The 19908-nt window shown below is 42.0% G+C and overlaps 1 protein-coding gene across 4 annotated transcripts in view; it reads left to right on the plus strand.

The window, feature by feature from the left end:
- Nucleotides 1-19908, plus strand: part of cpne5b (copine Vb) — a 207868-nt gene that overhangs the window by 138650 nt on the left and 49310 nt on the right. For all 4 annotated transcript variants that reach the window (XR_002198020.2, XM_013132288.3, XM_013132289.3 and 1 more), the window contains 2 exons: nucleotides 15653-15756; nucleotides 17438-17542. Coding sequence is in view for 3 of the 4 variants with exons in the window: in XM_013132288.3 (XP_012987742.1) it covers nucleotides 15653-15756; nucleotides 17438-17542 (209 nt within the window). In the remaining variant the exon portion in view is untranslated. The remainder of the gene's footprint in view (nucleotides 1-15652; nucleotides 15757-17437; nucleotides 17543-19908) is intronic.

Consider the following 19908-nt stretch of genomic DNA (forward strand, 5'->3'; position numbering starts at 1 on the left):
AACGTATTTAAGCATAGGGGATCACGACAGGTGACAACTGAGGGAAGTGGTTGTCAGAAATGTTTGTAATCTTTTCAGTGAAGGTAAATACAGTTTCCCTGTTCAGCACTGAGAAAGGGATGGGTCTGATTTATCCATAGAGCCAAACACACACACGCACACACATTTCACACGTACTCTTAGCCTCTTGTTGAAAAAATAATACGATGGGTGTGATTTATTAATGGGATGTTTGTAATGAAATGGCACATCGAGATGATGAGAGGAGACTCTCCTACGTCTCCTGGCTATCTTTAGACTTACAGACTCTCCACAGGGCTCTCAGCAATGGCATGGTAGATTAGTTCTGTTTTTTACAGATCTCTGGGCTATAGACATAGGCTGTAGGGTTAAATAGCAGACATTGTTAAATTTCTTGTATCAAAGCTCTGTCACTTCTATGGCTTTATTGTATCAGGCTAGATCCAACCCAGACAGTCAGCGAAAACAGAATGGCATGAGACAGAGAGGGAAGAGTGGAAAAGAGAAGATTGGTAAAGTTAGAAAGGGGATTGTTTAAGAAACAGGAAGGTGGACATAGATAGACAGAAAAATGAACAAATAAATAGAGACTGGGACAGATCGATGTTGAGAAAGAGACAGGGTAATATGGACAGAGAGACAGACAGAAAGAGCTAGACAGACAGGCACGGAGAACAAATGACACACAACCAAAGCTAACGTCAAACATAAAATGTTTATTATAAACACACAGTAAAGGGGTTAGGGAAAAGGGTCTAACCTGGACCCAAGAAATGAAATAATATAGTCCAAGCATGGTTCAAGCACCGCTTAGCGGACTACTAACCAATACAAAAATACAGTGGGTGGTCCGCTCAGTTCTAACTATTGTTTTTAGACAAAGGTTTTCATACGGGTTGTGTATGCCCAAGGGCGATTTGCTATAAAACGCCTTTTCCCAGAGACACAGGGACAAACAAAAACACATGTGGAACAAGGACAAAACAGCAAACAATTGACTAGACAACACCAAACAAGACACCACAGCAATACATACTCAGATGAAACAGGACAAAGTGAGATTTATGTGCTAAACTAAGTGATGTATGAATGAACAAAATGTCTGTCTATCAAAAGGGTATGTATTTCAAGAGTGTCTATGTCCATGTGGGGTACAGCAAAAGTGTCTCTCTGGGAGAACCAACTGACTGGGGTTTTAATCCAGGGATGCCAGCAGTAGCAATAGAGGAGACGGCAGTGACTGCCAGCTTCTCTGGACTGTCAATCTGGGTGATGGGTCTGGGGTGGTACATCTTTAACATGTTAATGTGGCACACACAGGGTTGCCGTTTTCTATCAGAGGTTTGTATCACAATCAGTTTCACTTAGTTTCTTTTCAATCACATAAGGACCCAAGAAACGTGCTGACAACGACTCACCTGGTACAGGCAACACAAGAACCTTGTCACCTGGCTGCAGAGGATGAGAAACAGCATGTTTATCATAATGACGTTTCATACGTCTGCGAGGAAGACCGGGCTTCCTTTGCCAGCGCACAGGTGCCATGTAGGCGCTCACGAAAGCGACTCACCAGTTCAGCTGGGCTGAACCCTAGGGATCCTGTACCATCTCACAGACAGCAAACAAAACAAAAAGGAACGCCCTCATCCCAATCCTTTTCAGATTCCAAACAATTTTCACAGAACATAGACTACAGTGTCTGATGCCACCGTGCAAGTGCACCCTGAGACTCTAGGTGATATGCACTTGACACACGATGCATTGTTGACAAGGTCTTTAACACCTGTTTGAAAAGCTTAGAAAGGACATTTTAGGAGGAATAGCCTGGTTTGGTTTTCCAGTTACCTGGCAGATGTGGCATGTCCGACAGTACTGAGCCACATCCTGTTTTAAACCAGGCCAAAAGAAATGTTGCAGAACCTGGTCATAAGTCTTGGTGACTCCCAAATAACCGGACCACTGGTGATCATGAGCAAGAGATTAAACAGTTTGTAAAAAGGCGGTAGGAACCACTATTTGGTAAATAGCATTCCAATCTCCACCGGCATCACCATGGGATATCCATTTGCGCATGAGGAGATTACCATCAATGAAGTATGTCATGTTTTTTCTTCTTAAGCTCCTCCACGGAGACAGCACTGGAAAAACATTTAGCAAGGCTTTTGTCACCCTTTTGGTTAGCAACCAGCCGCTCACAACTTATTGGTACCTGTACTGCATCAGCAACACGGTCCACATTCTTCTTCCCGATCCTGGGCTGTTTTTCAGACACCACCAGTTTTCCAGAGGTAGCACACAAGCTATCCTCTTAGTCAAACTCTCTAGACAGAATAGTGTTTGACAATTCTATCACGTCACCCATTCGTCATGCCTGAGCACGTGACGGCACAAGCAGGGAACACACGTGGATAACTCTGTGCCAGCTCCTCCGAAAGAGACTGGTTACTTTTATCCAACATCTCCAATATGGGTATTACCTTTTCACCGGCAATATTGTTGCCCATTATAAACGTCACCCCTTTTACTGGCAACATAGGACGTACTCCAACTCTGAACAATCCACTGACCAGCTCAGAGTGTACGTTCACAAAGTGCAATGGCACTGGGACAATTCCCATTTCTATTCCCTGGACTAACACACTGGATCCACAGTCTGCGACATGTCAGATAGGATGAATGACTGCGCCGCACCAGTATCTCTAAGGATCCTAACCAGACGCTGAGACGCATCATTATCTGATAGGGAAACAAATCTCTCAAATATGAATGGTTCATAAATGCAATCTAGGACTGGGCCCTTCATGCCACATTTACCACGAGGCACCTGTTCAGAAAGGCATCCAAATCAAAAGTAGCCATCGTAGGCCAGCAACACGAGCCAACAAATAGTGAACACTACACCAGCCAATCACACAATCACAGCTGCACTGTTCAACACTGAACTAGTCACTTATACCAAGGTGCATGAGTGGCATGGGTATCAATGAGAGATCCCGGGTGAGCCCCCACGTTATGTTACGAACCCTGTGGCTCTAGCAGTCCAGGGCGGATGGTACAGAGACCCATAACATAAAACTCATGCAAAGTGGTGTAGTATACATGAACTGTGGGAACAAATGACACACAACCAAAGCTAACGTCAACCATAAAACATTTATTATAAACACACAGTAAAGGGGTTAGGAAAAGGGTCTGAGCTGGACCCAAGAAATTAAATAATATAGTCCAAACACCCCTAAACTGAACTTGGCTGCCTCAAGCACCTACTGACTACTAACCAATATAAAAATACAGTGGGTGGGCCACTCAGTTCTAACTATTGTTTTTAGACAAATGTTTTCCTACAGATTGTGTATACCCAAGGGGGACTTGCTAAGAAAACCCTTTTCCTAGAGACACAGGGACAAACAAAAACACAGGTTGAACAAGGACTAAAACAATTGACTAGACAACACCAAACAAAACACCACAGCAATAGATGCTCGCATGAAACAGGAAAAAGTGAGATATATGTGCTAAACTAAGTGATGTATGAATGAACAAAGTGTCTGTCTATCAAAAGGGTATATATCTCAAGAGTGTCTATGTCCATGTGGGGTAAAGCAAAAGTGTCTCTCTGGGAGAACCAACTGACTGGGTTTTGAAACCAGGGATGTGTGATGTGATTGGGTAATGGAAAAAGGAACAGGTGGTGCAGTTAGGAGGGGTGTCCACTGATTGGTCCACCTCAGATGTCAGGCAATGCACTTATGACTGCCAGGTGGGAAACACCAACGAGCACAATCAGGAACATAAGGGACACCTGGGGAAACGGCAGGAGGGGAAAAACACAAACGCACATACAAGGTACCTGCATGCGTAACACAGAGACAGACAGGAAGATATTGAAAGAGAGACAGACAGATAGGGAATCAAAGAATGAATTGATGGAAAGTCAGTAAAGGGAATGCTCAGAGAGAGTGACTAGAGAGAGAGTGACAAAAACAGGACAAATCAATAGTTGATTATATAATTTTGCTCTCAGTGCAGCAGCCCTCTGGGTCTAGTGAAAGCCACTACAGCTGATCATAATGGGTGACTGAATGGCCTTTAATTAAAAGCTGGACCTCTAACTGACTTTGTTATCTGGCTGCCTGCGGTACAATAATGTTCCTCAACAGCTTTTTCAAAGGACGGGCAGACTGACTAGCAAGTACAAGAATACAACCAGCATGGTTAAAGCACACACAAACACAGCCTACACGTGGTACTTTCTTCCCATAGCAATGGCAACGTGAACAGATGATAAGCTGAGTTTCACAGAGAATGCCTACTGTCTGCTCAGACCAGCGCATGATCTCATTCATGACATTGAAAAGGATTTGGAGAGCGTCCATCATTCTGGCAGAGGGCATCCTCTCGTTCAATGTGACTGTCTGCTATGGCAATCTGAGCGTTATGACCAAAAGCACACTGACCAGAATAATAAACACAGCTGGCAAAATAATTAGTGGCCCACAGGCACAGCTGAGGAGTCAGTTCCACTGGGCAACCGAAAGGAAGCCCAGGCTGTCGTTGTTGACCTCTGTCACTCTTGACACCAGGGATGGACTAATCCGTTCGCCAGGGGGCATGATTAGTGGCACACTTCTGCCCCTGTCCTCGCTACCACAGCTGACTCCTATAAGGAAATAATCATGGTGTTCAGTTTTGAATGTTGTAGTTTTAATCTGTGGTACAAGCCGGGACCATGGTGAGATGGTTGTGACAGAGGTCAAGCCCCTTAGGACGATCTTCCCTCTCTGTTCTACCTTCGTAGATCCGGAGGCTTCCATCTGACCGGCGATTCAGATGCCCCACAGCTAAGAAGAAAGTAACCAAGCATATTTATGCAACTGGACCCCTGCGCTATATGCAATGTACATTGTATTGACATTTATTTATTGAATGATCTAGTTTAACAGTGTAGTTGGGGCAGTGGCCAGTTGAAAGCCATCAATTTCCTCAATGCTGTTAGTAGTGTACAGTATTCATTGTGAATGACAGACTGAGATGAAGGAATGTGCATGCAGTTTTTCTGATCTGCGTGATGCCAATAGACAACAATCCATCTAGAATGGATGGTTAAGTAATGTGGGAGAGCATCCTGGGAGAAGATGCACAACCAAACAAAATGATTGCTGAGCTTTTGTGATGTTTTTCCCCTTCTCTCTGGTCCCTCTCTCCTATTATTTCCTCTCCTCCTTCAACGGGGGCTGTAATTGAACTGCTATGTTTCTTTTATTCTCTCCGTTTCTCTCACCCCCCTCCTGACCTTCCCTCTTCCTCCGTTCGTTTGTCTTTTCATGCCTCCCCCCATTATGGCAGCAGGTACGGACAACTCAACTCTCCGCCCTCCTTTCCTCCCTGCCTCCAGTTCCTAGCGTCTCTCCTTCCCAACAGCCCCCAATCATACTGCCCCAGTTCTCCAGTGAGCCTTACCTCGTTCCTCTGTTGCCTTTACATGACCAAATACATTTCTGTCCCATTTTCTCCCTCCTTACCACCAATAACCGTAATTGCTGAGATGATAGGCGGTGCCCAGCATCCCCAGTGCCAAAACATTTCAGATCTCACTGCCACTCTTGCCTCATTTGCCTCTACCTCCTGTGTGTTCCTGTACCATCACCCCTGAATTGCTCTCAACGCCCTGTTTAAATATTGAAATGGTGTTTCTCCCTGGGTTACCCATTGAATGTTGATCACAAGCTTTACGAGGCAGGGGGGCTTGAACGGGGGATGGGGGGGTATACGTGTCACTGGAGAGGTGGGTACGTGTCTCCGCTTACGTGTTAGGCTGGAACAGCTGCATATTTAATACCTGTTCCAAATTTCATCACCATAAACGCTTTATGTCCTGTCCTGTTAGCGGGCTAGAGTGATCCTGGTGGGCCTTCCCTAGCATTAAATGTAATTAGTCCCTATGGGGAATTCTAATGTGCTACATTTGAACAATTCCAGTTAGTTCAAAAAGTGAACAGAACTTCAATTCAAAGTCCCCTTGATTAAGAGTCGTATTCTAGTGTACTTCCTGAATTGACAGGAATTGAAATTGAATTGACCTCCACCCTGGCTCCAATTAATCTTTTTTTTTTTTTTCTCGTTTCCGCGCACAAGACAGAATGAACTCCAGCCATCGAGAATTGAACTTCTGAGATTCATGAAGTTTGGATGCTGCCATTGAACATGACGATATGAGAGCAGAATAGCAGTAGTCGTATTTCAAAGGAGGCGTTCCTTAAAGGCCAATGGCTGATGGCAATGCTTGAAGGCTCTAGTGGTGTCAGGGCCATAATAGCCCCATTATGTCAGTTTTGATAGGAAAAAAAAAAAATCCCTTAATTGATTCCTTTGTGTGTGACAAAACTGTCATGTCTTGAACAATCCAAGAGGTCGTACTGAATGACAAATGCCATTTTTAACTTATAGGTGAATATCTCAGAAAATCTCACCCACCGCTCAATAATCTTCTCATCTGACTTTTTACTTCCTGTTCCATCCATCAGTTTTAAACAGATGTAAAAAATATATTTTTTTAGTTATTTGTTCAGCAATGGTAAACCTAATAAACAATTATTATCAATTTAATTAAAAACAGATGATAACATGCTAATTTTCATATACAGTAAATTTCACTTGGGGGAATGCTGCTGCTGTAGTAGACCACATAAAGGCACAAAATACACAACTCTGCACAAAGTTGACATACATTTACAGTATAATATATACAGTGGTTGGTAAGAGTATTTTCTAATGGGTTATCGTGACAGCCCAAAATTATTGTGAGCATGTAATATACATTAATATACACTTTGATCAAGTTTGCAAAACATATTTGAGTGCAGTGATGTCAGTTCTACTTCACAGACTACGTATTCCTAAGTGAAAGGAAGTAAAACCTTTTAATCACTGATGGGACAAATTAAAAGAAAGCTGTTGTTGTGCCCTTGATGGGAACATTTCACCCTAAATGTTCCTTTAAGTTGCTCCGGATAAGAGAATCTACTAAATCACATACATTAAGATTGTTATAAAGAGTAATAAGGCAATTTACACAGCCAATCACAACACTGGCAGGTAAGTAATTATATGAAATACCATTCCATTATTACTGCAGATATAATGGTCTTTTATCAAAACTCAGACATCCCTTTAAACCATTGAGGTAGAATTTAAAACATTTTAAGATTCTCTTTCTTATATATATATTTCCAAATCAGGGATTCAAACTAACAGTCTTTTGGTAACTGGCCAGTTACTTTAAACACTAGGCTGACTACCACACTGTTGTAGGAGGAATTCCATATGTCTACTTTCAAAAATTAATTATATTCCAGATAGGTAACAGGATTGCTGTCAAATGGAAATTAACATTCTTTACTCAGGAAGTACATTGAACTGACAATTAGTTATTTAAAAAATACTTCTCAATTGACTGAATCCGCAGAAATGTACTGCATGTTTTTAAATATAGTGCAGTCCAGGTATTTGGGCATTGACACAAGTTTTGTTGTTTTTGCTCTCTACTCCAGCACTTTATATTTGAAATCATACAATGTTGATGGGGATGTTAAAGTAGAGATGGGCAGCATTCATTTGAGGGTATTCTCATCTATATCAGATAATATAAATAATCACATTTATTGTACATTGTCTCCCCCCCCATTTAATGGTACAAAATGTATTTGGACAATTGGCCTCACAGATTCCTGTAATTACACAGATATTTGTTGGCATTATTATTATTATATTATAATTATTATTGCACAAAAGAGCTGTCGATGTGTAGTCTTCATTATTGGATTTGCATTTTCATTTGGAGTCGGATGCTGGTCTATGACTAAACAAAAAACAGAAAAGTGTTAATGCAGGTCCTGCTGGCCATCATGATACACCTGAATAAAACAATCAGAGACATATTTAAAACATTATACATGTCATAATCAACTGCTAGTTCCATTAAGAAGAAAAAAGTCACTGGTTAGCTCAGCAATGACAAAAGCTGTTGAGATCTGTCTTGCTAAACTAAGGAAGACCTCTACAGTGAATTACTATAAAATGCTCACCATTATGAAGAAAAAACAAGGACAGTAAGAAAGGACTGTCTGGCTAAAACAGGGATAATTATTTTGACAGACTGGCTAAAACAGAAAAGCTTTTGGCTAACAGAGGAACATGACAGACATCGATTTGAACTGTAATAAACCACATTTTGATTTAACAATTCAGTTCAGAACCATGATTATTAAGGAAACTGACCGTTGATAGGTTCCACTGTGTCTGGAACCTCTTTGCACTCTGTCTGTCCTATGTATATCACTGTGTGTGCGACATGCGATGGGAGGCACTATGGGATGGCTCAAGGCCGTTAAAGGCTGTTGAGGGTTAGCAGTGGTGGATAAGTTCTGCACTTCTTTGTATTACTGAAGCGAGGAGGAAGTGCTTAAGGCCACCGTGCAGAGAAGTGTGTTTGTTAGACAGTGAACACAGCCAGCAGTCTGAGTCTGACTGAGAGTGATAACGAGACATGGGCTACATCCAAACACAAGCCAACACACTCTCTCACTTACGCACTCGCCACAGAACGGATCTGTTTCAACATTAAAAAGCCATTAGCAGTATCATTATGAGGCTCTGCTTGCGAGGGTTGTGTCCAGTGTTGAGCCTCGAGGCCCGGTTGCATGAAAAATCTTGGCCCCTCTAACAACAACAACAACAGGAAAAGGTGTTTATCGTGCTCATGCCCACCGCTCCAGTTCATCAGTTGGCACTTCAGCTCTTTGGATAATGAAGCTCTACTGTCTCTTTTCCCCAAGTAAGATTAGTCAGCTCCAAGCTGTGTAAGTCCACGTGTGTGTTTATGTGTGACTTTCTCAGCAGCAGGATGATAATCGAGGAGAGAATGAGAGAGAAGGATAGCAGATGAGTGTGAGGCTCTCAGGAGGCCAGACGTGATTTATAATTGGTGTTCTATCTATCTGCTTACAACACTCCGTTGGATAATAAATTGGAGAGAGAGGGCAAAAAGTGCCTTGTCAGGGCTGGACTTTAAAACGCCCTTGAGAGCTGTTTGGGCCTGAATCTATCTCTTATATCTCCCGGCACTGTGTTGCTGTTGCTTCTTTGTTGTTGTGTCCCTCAGATTTATGCGTAGTTCCTTCAAAATAATGACGGCTTGTTTATTGCACTGGTGGTCCAAATAGAACTCTGTTCACTAAGCACCATAGGGCTCAAAGTCCACTATGTAGGGGAAATAGTCCCATTAAGCATTATAGCTTCTTCAGAGTGCTGGAAGTGAAGAAACATATTGGTCCACAGAAAGAGAGATGGAGACCCACAGTTGTCTACTTTAGAACAACATTTGAATTATTCAAATCCTACAGCTCATTTACATTCATAATGCCACGTAATTGTCTTGGAATGTGTTAGTTCAGGGATACTTGAATAACAGAACAATTCCTATTTTTGCACAAATGTATTTTCTTAGAAATGAACTACAAATTTTTCAAAATATATCATCAAGCATGCTGTGCTTTATTGGACATAAAAGTGGTTAAAGAGTCTTTGCTGAGAGAGTAGGAGACCCACACTGCAGCAGTACATGTGCACCAAAGACCTTCTGGTTTTTGTATAACATTAATACACTGTATAAATACAAAATTCACTGTGAACAAGGTCATACTTTCATAATTCATCATACGGTAACATCATGGCTATGAAAACACCCGGTCTGTGAAAAATATAAATTGCCACTTCATATTAATTGAAAACATGGTCATGATGATGGAACAGCTGATTCCTACTAATTATTACCTGCTTTAGCAATTTCCAAAAATAGTGCAATTTGTATATGTCGTGTAAATTATAAATCCACATAAGAGACGGCAATTGTAGTTTGAAATCAGTTTATTTAATTAGCAATTTAGTAAAAGTAATCACAGAGTGAAACAGAGTGGCACAGCTTCTATATGGCCATATTCTGAACAGTGAACCACACCTGAAGGTTCCTTTTATACATTTCTGAACAACCAATGATAAATCTTATATTAGCATTCCCACTTTCTGTAACACTTGTCAGATAACTTTACCTTACACAACATTATAAAACAGATTTCAGCCTGTAGAAATTTGATAAAAATGTGATAGTGACAATATCCTTACAAAGTAGTCTGGTCCCTAGACTTACTTGTTGGAAAGCTGTCCTCCATGGCTAACAATAGCTACAGGCCCTAGCTGTCATGTGAACAGTGGGTTTCTCCCCCCTCAGTTGAATAACATAGTAGACTGTACAGCTGTAGTCCCAAAAAATCATTGTGACAGAATTTCCGGTAATTTCTCCAGTAGGCTGCGATCCTACAGCAGTTTAGTGACACAGTTCAGTTGCCCAGTTTAGGGTCAACTTGTCAATCACTCTGCCTTATTATTGTGCATTCCAAGTGCAGTAACGTTAGCTACATTTCTAATGTTAAACAATGAGGTGTCCGTTGGGTCAATATTTCTCCCTTGCTTATCAAATTAAACATCACTTTTATTGTACAGTTGTTAGTGTTCTTCTGGCTGTTATAGCCAGTATCAGCAGGCTAGCAGTAGCTGTAACCCTTAGCCATGCTACCGCCCAGTCCAACCAGAGAAAGGGGAAATATTGGGAGTTTTAGGAATTGACTTAATCAGGCAATTAAAAACATCAGAACTGATCAGGATATCTAGATATCTTGGTTTTGAGTCTTTTGAAACACAATATCTTGGTTTTGAGTCTTTTGAAACACAATACATCATCACTGATCAACGGATGCTCTGACTAGGGAAAACAGTGACAGTATGTTGTAAATAAATTACAGGGGATTATTCAGCAGTATGCAATCATAACATTAAGAATGCCATACTGTGAAATATAACACTAAGGGCCTTCAGATACAATCCAAGGTTGTCCTAAATATGATTTTTGGTTGAACACCGGTTGCAAAAGTGGGATATGTTGAGCCATAAAGGGTGCGCAAAAGGTGTGTATTATGTCATGTATGTGCCAATTTATGCCCCATGTCATCACAACCAATTTCATGGATGTACTTCAATTTTTGGGGGGGAATTTCAAGGATAACTAAGTCCAATAGATAATATCAGTCCAATATCAGATATTGGACTGATAGATGATACACATACAAACAACATATTACACATCCAGCACAAAACATAAGATATAAAAACATAACGTGTTGACCACAAATGTGCTGGACCATTATGGATTTGGTTGCACAAGGGGAAGGATTGAAGAAAGGATCCTAGTATTATACAATATGGCTCCATTAACTGAATTTTGGATTTTAGACTAATTTGACAGTTTACCTAATCGCCTGTCAGTTTTTTTTGGGGAGGTTCTTTTGTAGACAATCGGGCAGGATACTGTACCCTAGCAATGATGGAAGAGAGGGAGAGAGCGTAAAAGAGGTACAGAGAGTGAGAGACAGGAGAGAGGGAAAAAGTGAGAATAAACAAACAGTAAACGACAGACAGAGAGATAAGCAGACATGCAGAGGACAGAAAGAGAGGAAGGAAAAAAGAGAGAGAGAAAGAAAAAGCTATGGGAGAGAGGGCTATTTGTGTCTGTTTGAGAACAGAAGGACTCTCAGCTGAGAAGTGTGTTACTTATGCAGGCTTGCATTGAGAGCAACACTATCACAGTTGTTGGGTTGTGTCTGATGTATTGTGATAATGTCTTGTTAAAACAATGGAGTGTTACACCAGTGGTACCGACATGCTGGTCACTGACGTCACTTTTTGTTAGCCTGGGAATTCATGTCTGATTAGAGAGCACACACACATACACAAATACACACACACACCCCGCACACTCACACAAAAACACATGCAGACCAGTCCTCTCAGAAATCAGGGATGCATATCAGGAGGGTGGGGATTATAAAAACAAAATGTGTTAACCTTAAACAGCACCCTCGTTCCCTATGTAGTGTACTATTTCGATATGCATTTTTGGGACTGCCCTTGTTCTCTGGAGCATGATCAGTTGTGGTCGGTTCATTTGTATGCATCATTACTGTGGCATGACCTCTGTGGCTAACTCTCTCCCAGGAGCTTCTGATTTTCCCATAATGAGCTCTTATACTCACCCCCTGCTGCAAGAGATGAAACACAGACGCAGACACACAGAGACAAATACGCACCCTTGTCCCTTATTTAATGGGCTGACACCCACCACTTGCCTCAACGGCCTCTGGCGCGTGCACTCTGGGTGCTTGTGAGGGAGATGTTAGAGCAGGTCCTCTGGTTATGGCTTACACACACATGCTGTGCGCACACACACATGGACAGACACACATTGAGATGCCGTTAACTTGGTTGTAATAGTGACAGTGGGGTATATTTCCTTACTTCAATACTTAGCTACTATTTTTAGTATTGACGTGGTGAATTATTATGGAGGGCTAAATGTGCCATAATATGAAAGAAATTAGTAAATATAATTTTTCCAGCATTAACAAACGATAAATGGGTGACTAGCATGCTCTTACCTAGTGTTGCTGTCTCAGTTACAAAGCTTTTTCCCTACAACTTTCCTAGCAGTTCAGCCTGGTCTCAGGGGACTACGCAGACTATTTTATGTATTACTTTGACAGCCGAATTCGTAAGATAAATTACATTAGGTAAAGTAACGTTAGAGTAATAATCCAGAAAAAAGTGTTTATTCATTATTAAAATTATAATCTTAATATTTTCACCTGGCACAGCCAGAAGAGGACTGGCCACCCCTCTGATCCTGGGTCCTTTCTAGGTTTCTTCCTAAATTTTGGCATTCTTAGGGAATTTTCCTAGCCACTGAAATTCAACACTACTGTGGTTTTCTCCTTGGGGTGTTTTGTAAAAGCACTTTGTGACATCTGCTGATGTAAAAAGGGCTTTATAAATACATTTGATTGATTGATTGAGTTATTGGTTCAATTCACACTCCAAATGGCATATACATTGCACTCTGGATGTATTGGACCACTTGATAAAGATATGCAAATAGAGGCTTTCAATATATGTAGTTTTTGTATACAAACTTGATTTTACTCTTGAAATATGAGAGAAATATGGGCTTAAGCAAAGGTATAATATTGTTTTTGTGCCCCATCATCTTGCCAAGATACAGTAACACCACTCCAATCATCTCTTATTATGTTTCATGAGGTGGGATAACACAGAACAACAGTCTCTGGCCGGAATCTCTCAAGATCTTTCAAAATCATTGTTGTGGGTTAAGTAAGGGGACTAGAATGGCTGTTGCAAAATTATGATTCTGTGGTCATAATTTTGATCTTGTGTGAATCTGGAGGAAGTGTTTTTATAATTGTCCTTCTGGAAGACCTAAGACAACCCAGTTTTAGTCTTCTGGCAGAGGCAGCCAGACTTTGGTCTAAAATCTATGTGACAGTCCATAATGCCATGTATTCTAACCAGCAGGCTGTCAGGGCCTTTTGAAGCTAATCAGACCCTGAACAATTCATATTCAAAACGTAATTAACATTGATTAAAGAGTATGTTTGTTCTCCATGTTCACTTTTTTTATACAAAATCCACCCTCTGCTGTTTTTGTGTCTTAAAAGTTATTTTGTGTTATTTTTGTCTCGTCTTACCAAAGAACCCAGTTCCAAATAAATGTTGTGTAGCAAACAGGCTCTGATGTTTGTCTTGATGCTTGTTGGCATGGCTGGTGTGAAATTGTAGTTTTGGACACTTGGTGACCCCAAGATTCAACCAACTTCTGCAGTTTTTCGACTGTAATCCTTGGAGAATTTCATACCCCTCCAAACATCCTTGTCACTGTGCATTGGGGCAAAATATATTTGTGCTTCTTCTAATGTCCAACAGTGTAATGTGACCTGGTTCATCACAGTTCCAGTTCAATATACAGTATCTTCTGAATTATTGCTCTATTTAATGGCATTGTTTACAAGCATGTATCTACTTTTTTATCGCTATATCTATATGAATCGAAAACTACACTAATCAGCCATAACATTATGACCACTGACAGGTGAAGTGAGTAACACCGATAATCTCGTTATCATGGCACCTGTCAGTTGGTGGGATATTTTAGACAGCAAGTGAACATTCTGTCCTCTAAGTTGATGTGTTAGAAGCAGGAGAAATGGGCAAGCATAAGGATCTGAGCAATTTTGATAAGGGGCAAATTGTGATGGCTAGACAACTGGGTCAGGGCATCTCCAAAACTTCAGCCCTTGAGGGGTGTTCCTGTTCTGCAGTGGTCATAACCATTCAAGTGGTCCAAGGAAGGAAAAGCGGTGAACCGGCAACAGGGTCACAGGCAGCCAAGGCTCATTGATGTACGTGGGGAGTGAAGAATGGCATGTGTGGTCCAATCCAACAGACGAGCTATTGTAGCTCAGAGTTAATGCTGGTACTGATAGAAAGGTGTTAGAACACACTGTGCATCACAGTTTGTTGCATATGGGGCTGCGTAGCCGTAGACCAGTCAGGGTGTCCATGCTGACCCCTGTCCACTGCTGAAAGCATCTACAATGGGCACGTGAGCATCAGAACTGGACCACGGAGCAATGGAAGAAGGAGGCCTGGTCTGATGAATCACGTTTCCTTTTACATCACGTGGATGGCCGGGTGCTTGTGCTTTTCTTACCTGGAGAACACATGGCACCAGGATGCACTATGGGAGGCAAGCCGACGGTGGCAGTGTGATGCTTTGGGCAATGTTCAGCTGGGAAACCTTGGGTCCTGCATTCATGTGGATGTTACTTTGACACGTACCACCTACCTAAGCATTGTTGCAGACCATGTGCACCCTTTCATGGCAACGGTATTCCCTGATGGCATTGGCCTCTTTCAGCAGGATAATGCGCCCTGCCACAAAGCAAAAATGGTCTAGGACTGTTTTGAGGAACACATCAACGAATTCAAGGTGTTGACTTGAAATTCTCCATATCTCAATCCAATCGAGCATCTGTGGGATGTGCTGGACAAACAAGTCCGATCCATGGAGGCCCCACCTCGCAACTTGCAGGACTTCAGGAATCTCCTGCTAACATCTTGATGCCAGATGCCACAGCACACCTTCTGAGGTCTAGTGGAGCCCATGCCTCAACGGGTCAGGGCTGTTTTGGTGGCAAAAGGGGAGAATTTTGACCATTATGGCCATTATGGCAGATGTTCATAATGTTATGGCTAATCGGTGTATATCTCTACGATTTGGTATATGATTTGTAGTGGTAAAAATAATCATGATACATTTTGAGAAACATATTATATATGTAAAAGGAATATTTTATTAAATACATTGTGAAAGACAAATATATTGTAGGATATTTATTGCAATGTTCAGTGTTTTTCTAGCAACTAAGTGACTAAGGGATTTTGTGGAATGTATTTGTCAAACAACAACTAAGTACAACTGTACTGTTAAACTTTACACATAAACAGTATCCTTTAAAAAAGACAGCAGAATGGAAATGCAGGTTGATTTGATTTGAAACAGAGGTCACAGCATAAGAGTGTTTTTATATTTAATATGTATGAAGTTTAACATATTTTATATCTATTTCTTCCACTCTCTTTATCTTTCTCTCTATCTGTAACTCTAAAGGACAGTGCGACGATGCAGTTCTGTGCCAACAAACTGGACAAGAAGGACTTCTTTGGCAAGTCAGACCCTTTCATGGTGTTCTACAGGAGCAACGAAGATGGAACGTAAGCCCTCTGATGTCTCTTTGCCAGTCTGTGATCCAGGATTCTGATTCTGAATTGTTATGCTTTTGTAAAGCTACTGACAGTGAATGACACAAGAGGCCTCGTATAGGATGCGTTTGTACCAGAACTAGAAATGGCTTCAAAGCAAAGCCAAACCCCTTGGTGTGCAACATGCCTCTCCAATATGACATCAGAGCCTTGGGTAGACTGTTTCAGTAGGGCCTTTTAAAAATAAGAGTTCCGCTCTTTCAGAACAGCACAGAAAAGAGCATAGAGAGACAATGAGGTGGGGGCGAATACAGGAAGAAGGCTGGTGTGTAGTCCAAGATGACAGTGAGGAGGGGTTGTGCGGAGAAAAAGGGCAAGGAGAATCAGAAAGGGCGTGCTAGGCAGGGGGTCGGCCTGAGAAAGAGAGAAAGCGGAAAAACGGGAGGGATGCTGCACTCCGGGATCAGAGGCTCCTTCCAAACGAGCAAACGGAAGAGCCAGAAAGGCACACAGCACAAGAGAGACCCGGCGCTCGTTTGAGCCAATTAAGGACTTGTGGTGGTTGAAACTGAAGTGCTAACAACTTAACAAACATGTGCTTGCTTACTGGAACTCCAGGAATACAAAGTCTGACAAAATAAGTACCTCCCATTGCCCATCAGACTGCTTAACTGTACTTCACAGTGTGACAAATGATGTGCCGGAGAATTGGTGCAGTGGAGAAGGCAGTTAGAGAGAATACACAAATAGGCCTCTGGATAAATAAATGAAGCTCCACACACCAGTAGGTCTGAGCCAAACCCGCCAGGGACCATACAACACCTACCTGTTTTTTAACAGGTTTCGTGCAAGCGCCAATGCGTGTGTGTGAGTGCGTGCGTGCGTACATGAATGCGTAAGTGGGTGCGTAAGTGTGTGCGTGCATGCCATAAACGGAGGTGTTGCACTACACAACACCTCCCATCCCCTAACAGGCTCTCAGAGTGCACTTTTGAATGACGGGTGTCAGTCTATTTAAGGGCCGCTGGTTTGATAGTCGGCACTTTTGGTTTGATAGTTATCCTTTTAGCTCCATTCAGGAATTTTCTTAAAGCGACAAGAAGGGAAGTGGCCACATCTGCTCAAGTGAGTGCGCAGGAGAGCTGGACAAATTAGCATGCAACACAGCGCACACCAACACACATAAATAAGCATTCGGGTGTTGCAGGAACCATGCTGTTTTAATGGCTGACGAACCGAAGGCAACAAGGTGAGAGTAAATAAATCCCAGGGCTCCGGATAAAAGGACACACACGCAAACTTACAATATACATCAAATCTGCTCAAGTAGAACTGGGGAGCTTGGACGCACTGAGTTTGTGTGCATGACAGGAAAAGTACCCCGCTGTCTAAACAATATGCAAATTGGTGTTGCACCTGTGTGAGGGAGGGACACCATTATAAAAGAGTGGAGGCTTTAGGCCAAACACCCAGCTTTGTTTGGACAGCCATGTCCGTAAACAAAAACCCATGATTCACTGTTGCTATTATCAAGCTTTCGTTGTTTTCGACACAATTAATTGTCTTTTTTGTATTTTGTCAATTTTTCTCTCTCTCCCTTTGAGCTTCCTCTTCCCTCACGCTTGTGTCCCATTTTCTTTCTATCTTTCTTTTTGCCTTTTTTACACCTCACCTCTCTCTTTTTCTACTTCAGGTTCACTATCTGCCATAAGACAGAAGTGGTGAAGAATACATTGAATCCGGTGTGGCAGTCGTTCACCATTCCAGTCAGGGCCCTCTGCAATGGGGACTTCGACAGGTATGGGAGTCACCTCTCAAGCCATCCACACTGTGACTCATATGTTCACAGTGGATAATGCTTTGTTTTTTGACAGCTCTTTAGCAGCGATATCAAATCTTTTTTTTTTTCTCAAAGAAACCAGAATGCCAGTAAACTGTTTTAAACCAAATGAAGTCGATAGAAAGATGTATTTTTGTTGAAAGTCTCTTGGCCTGAAGTTGAGTTGTCGGTTTAAGCTCAGAAGGGCCTGGTCACAGTGATAAGCCTCCATTCATAGTGTTAACAACAGTCAACACAATCCCACTGCAATTTCCATACAAGTCATTCTTTCAGGGTCCGCGTATCACTATAAGCCCTTTAAAAAGACACGCTGGAAAACATAAGGCCTTAGACCCTATGGTCTGTGACCACAAAAAGAGGTTGAATTCCTGGTGAGACAATGACAAAGCAGTTATCCTGCCGCTGTTTTGATCAAAAGTTAAGAATTTGCCTGGAGAAATGTAATCACTTTCATATTCCAGTAGCCAGTACGAACAGTCTTACTCCCAGAAGTGAATGTAAACGTGAGCTGGCGAGAAGCTGTCAGTTTAAGTCCAATGAATAATACAGAGTAGGAGGAAGATGGAGAAATAGAGAGGAATTCATAGGAAATAAAGGAAGAGATGAAGGAAGGGGAGAGGAAGAGAGCAGAGTGTGAAAAAGGGGTGGGAAATAAAGACATGATGGACTTCAGATGCTGCCTTACAAACCCCCCATCCCCGACTAGCTTATTTATCACTATTCCTGTCCTTTCTCAGCCTCTCTCTTTCTTTTTCCCCCATTATCTCCTTTTCACAGTCTCTCTCCCCCTTTCCAACCAATAATGTCTTAGGTTGAAAAAATGCCAAAAATTGAATATTATGCTGAAAGAAACCCATAATGCTATCTGTAAACTGGATATCTGGGTCTCAATAGAAATTTATTCATTAGGGTTGCCCCAAAGAAGTCTGGGTTAACCGGTCGAGGTCAGTGAGTGTAAGCCGGCCAATCACACATCAGCCATAGTGAGGTGATCACCCTGTCCAAACCAATCAGACAATGGGGATTGAGATGCGTTTCAGGAGAGCCTTTCCTGGAATGCCTCCCTGACTCTTATAAAACACAAACAAAAATACAGACATTCGACATGTGCGCATGTGCACACGCACACGTGCACACACACACACATACACACACACACACACACACATACACTCACACACTCACAATCTGCCTCAATGTAGAGAGTAATGGTATCTGACAGGGCAGACTGAAATACAGCCTGAAAACACTGTGTGTTTAACGAGATATCACAGAGCCCTGAGCTGCTGAGAGTTTACGCACACTGTGTGTGTGTGTGTGTGTGTGTGTGTGTGTGTGTGTGTGTGTGTATATATATGTGTGTCCATGTACATGTATGGGTGGTAAGTATTATGTACGTTGTGTGGTTTGTATCTCGCGGCTAGCCCTTGTCCGTTTCTGTGTCCATCTTGTTTAGCGTCAAGCCACATCCTCATGAATGACTAAAACCAATTGTGACAGTTCATAGGCAATGATTTGAAGACAGAGAATCAGACACACCACAATCAACAGATTCATTTATTCACATAGCTTGTCGATGCACTCTGCCCCCTCCACTTATGACTGATGTCATCAGCCAGTCAGACACCCAGCCAGCCAGTTAGTTAGCCAGTCAGTTGGTCAAGTCAGTCAGCCAGCCAGTTAGTTAGCCAGTCAGTTGGTCAGTCAGCCAGCCAGCCAGTTAGTTAGCCAGTCAGTTGGTCAGTCAGCCAGCCAGCCAGCCAGTCAATAGGTCAGTCAGTCAGCTAGACAACCAGCTAGATAATCAGTCATTCAGTCAGTCCGTCAGTCAGGTAATTACTCAGCTAATAAATGTGTGTCTGTTTTAATCAAAGCCCTACCACTCATTACAATCATTCATTACTAGTTTTGTAGGGGACATACAGTGGATATAAAAAGTCTACACACCCCTGTTAAAATGCCTGGTTCTTGTGAAGTAAAAGAATGAGAAAAAGATCATGTCAGAACATTTTCCACCTTTAATGTGACCTATAATGTGAAAAATTCAATTGAAAAACAAACTAAATCTTTGAGGGGGGAAAATAAAAAAATAAAAACTCACAATAACCTGGTTGCATATGTGTGCACATCCTTAAACTAATACTTTGTTGAAGCACTCAGTCTTTTTGGGTAGGAGTCTACTAGCATGGCACATCTTGAAGTGGCAATATTTACCCACTCTTCTTTACAAAAGCGCTCCAAATCTGTCAGATAGCGAGGACATCTCCTGTGCACTGCCCTCTTCAGATCACCCCACAGATGTTCAATTGGATTCAGGTTTGGGC

Source organism: Esox lucius, chromosome 17 (genome assembly GCF_011004845.1).
Source record: "Esox lucius isolate fEsoLuc1 chromosome 17, fEsoLuc1.pri, whole genome shotgun sequence".
NCBI classification, from domain to species: domain Eukaryota; kingdom Metazoa; phylum Chordata; class Actinopteri; order Esociformes; family Esocidae; genus Esox; species Esox lucius.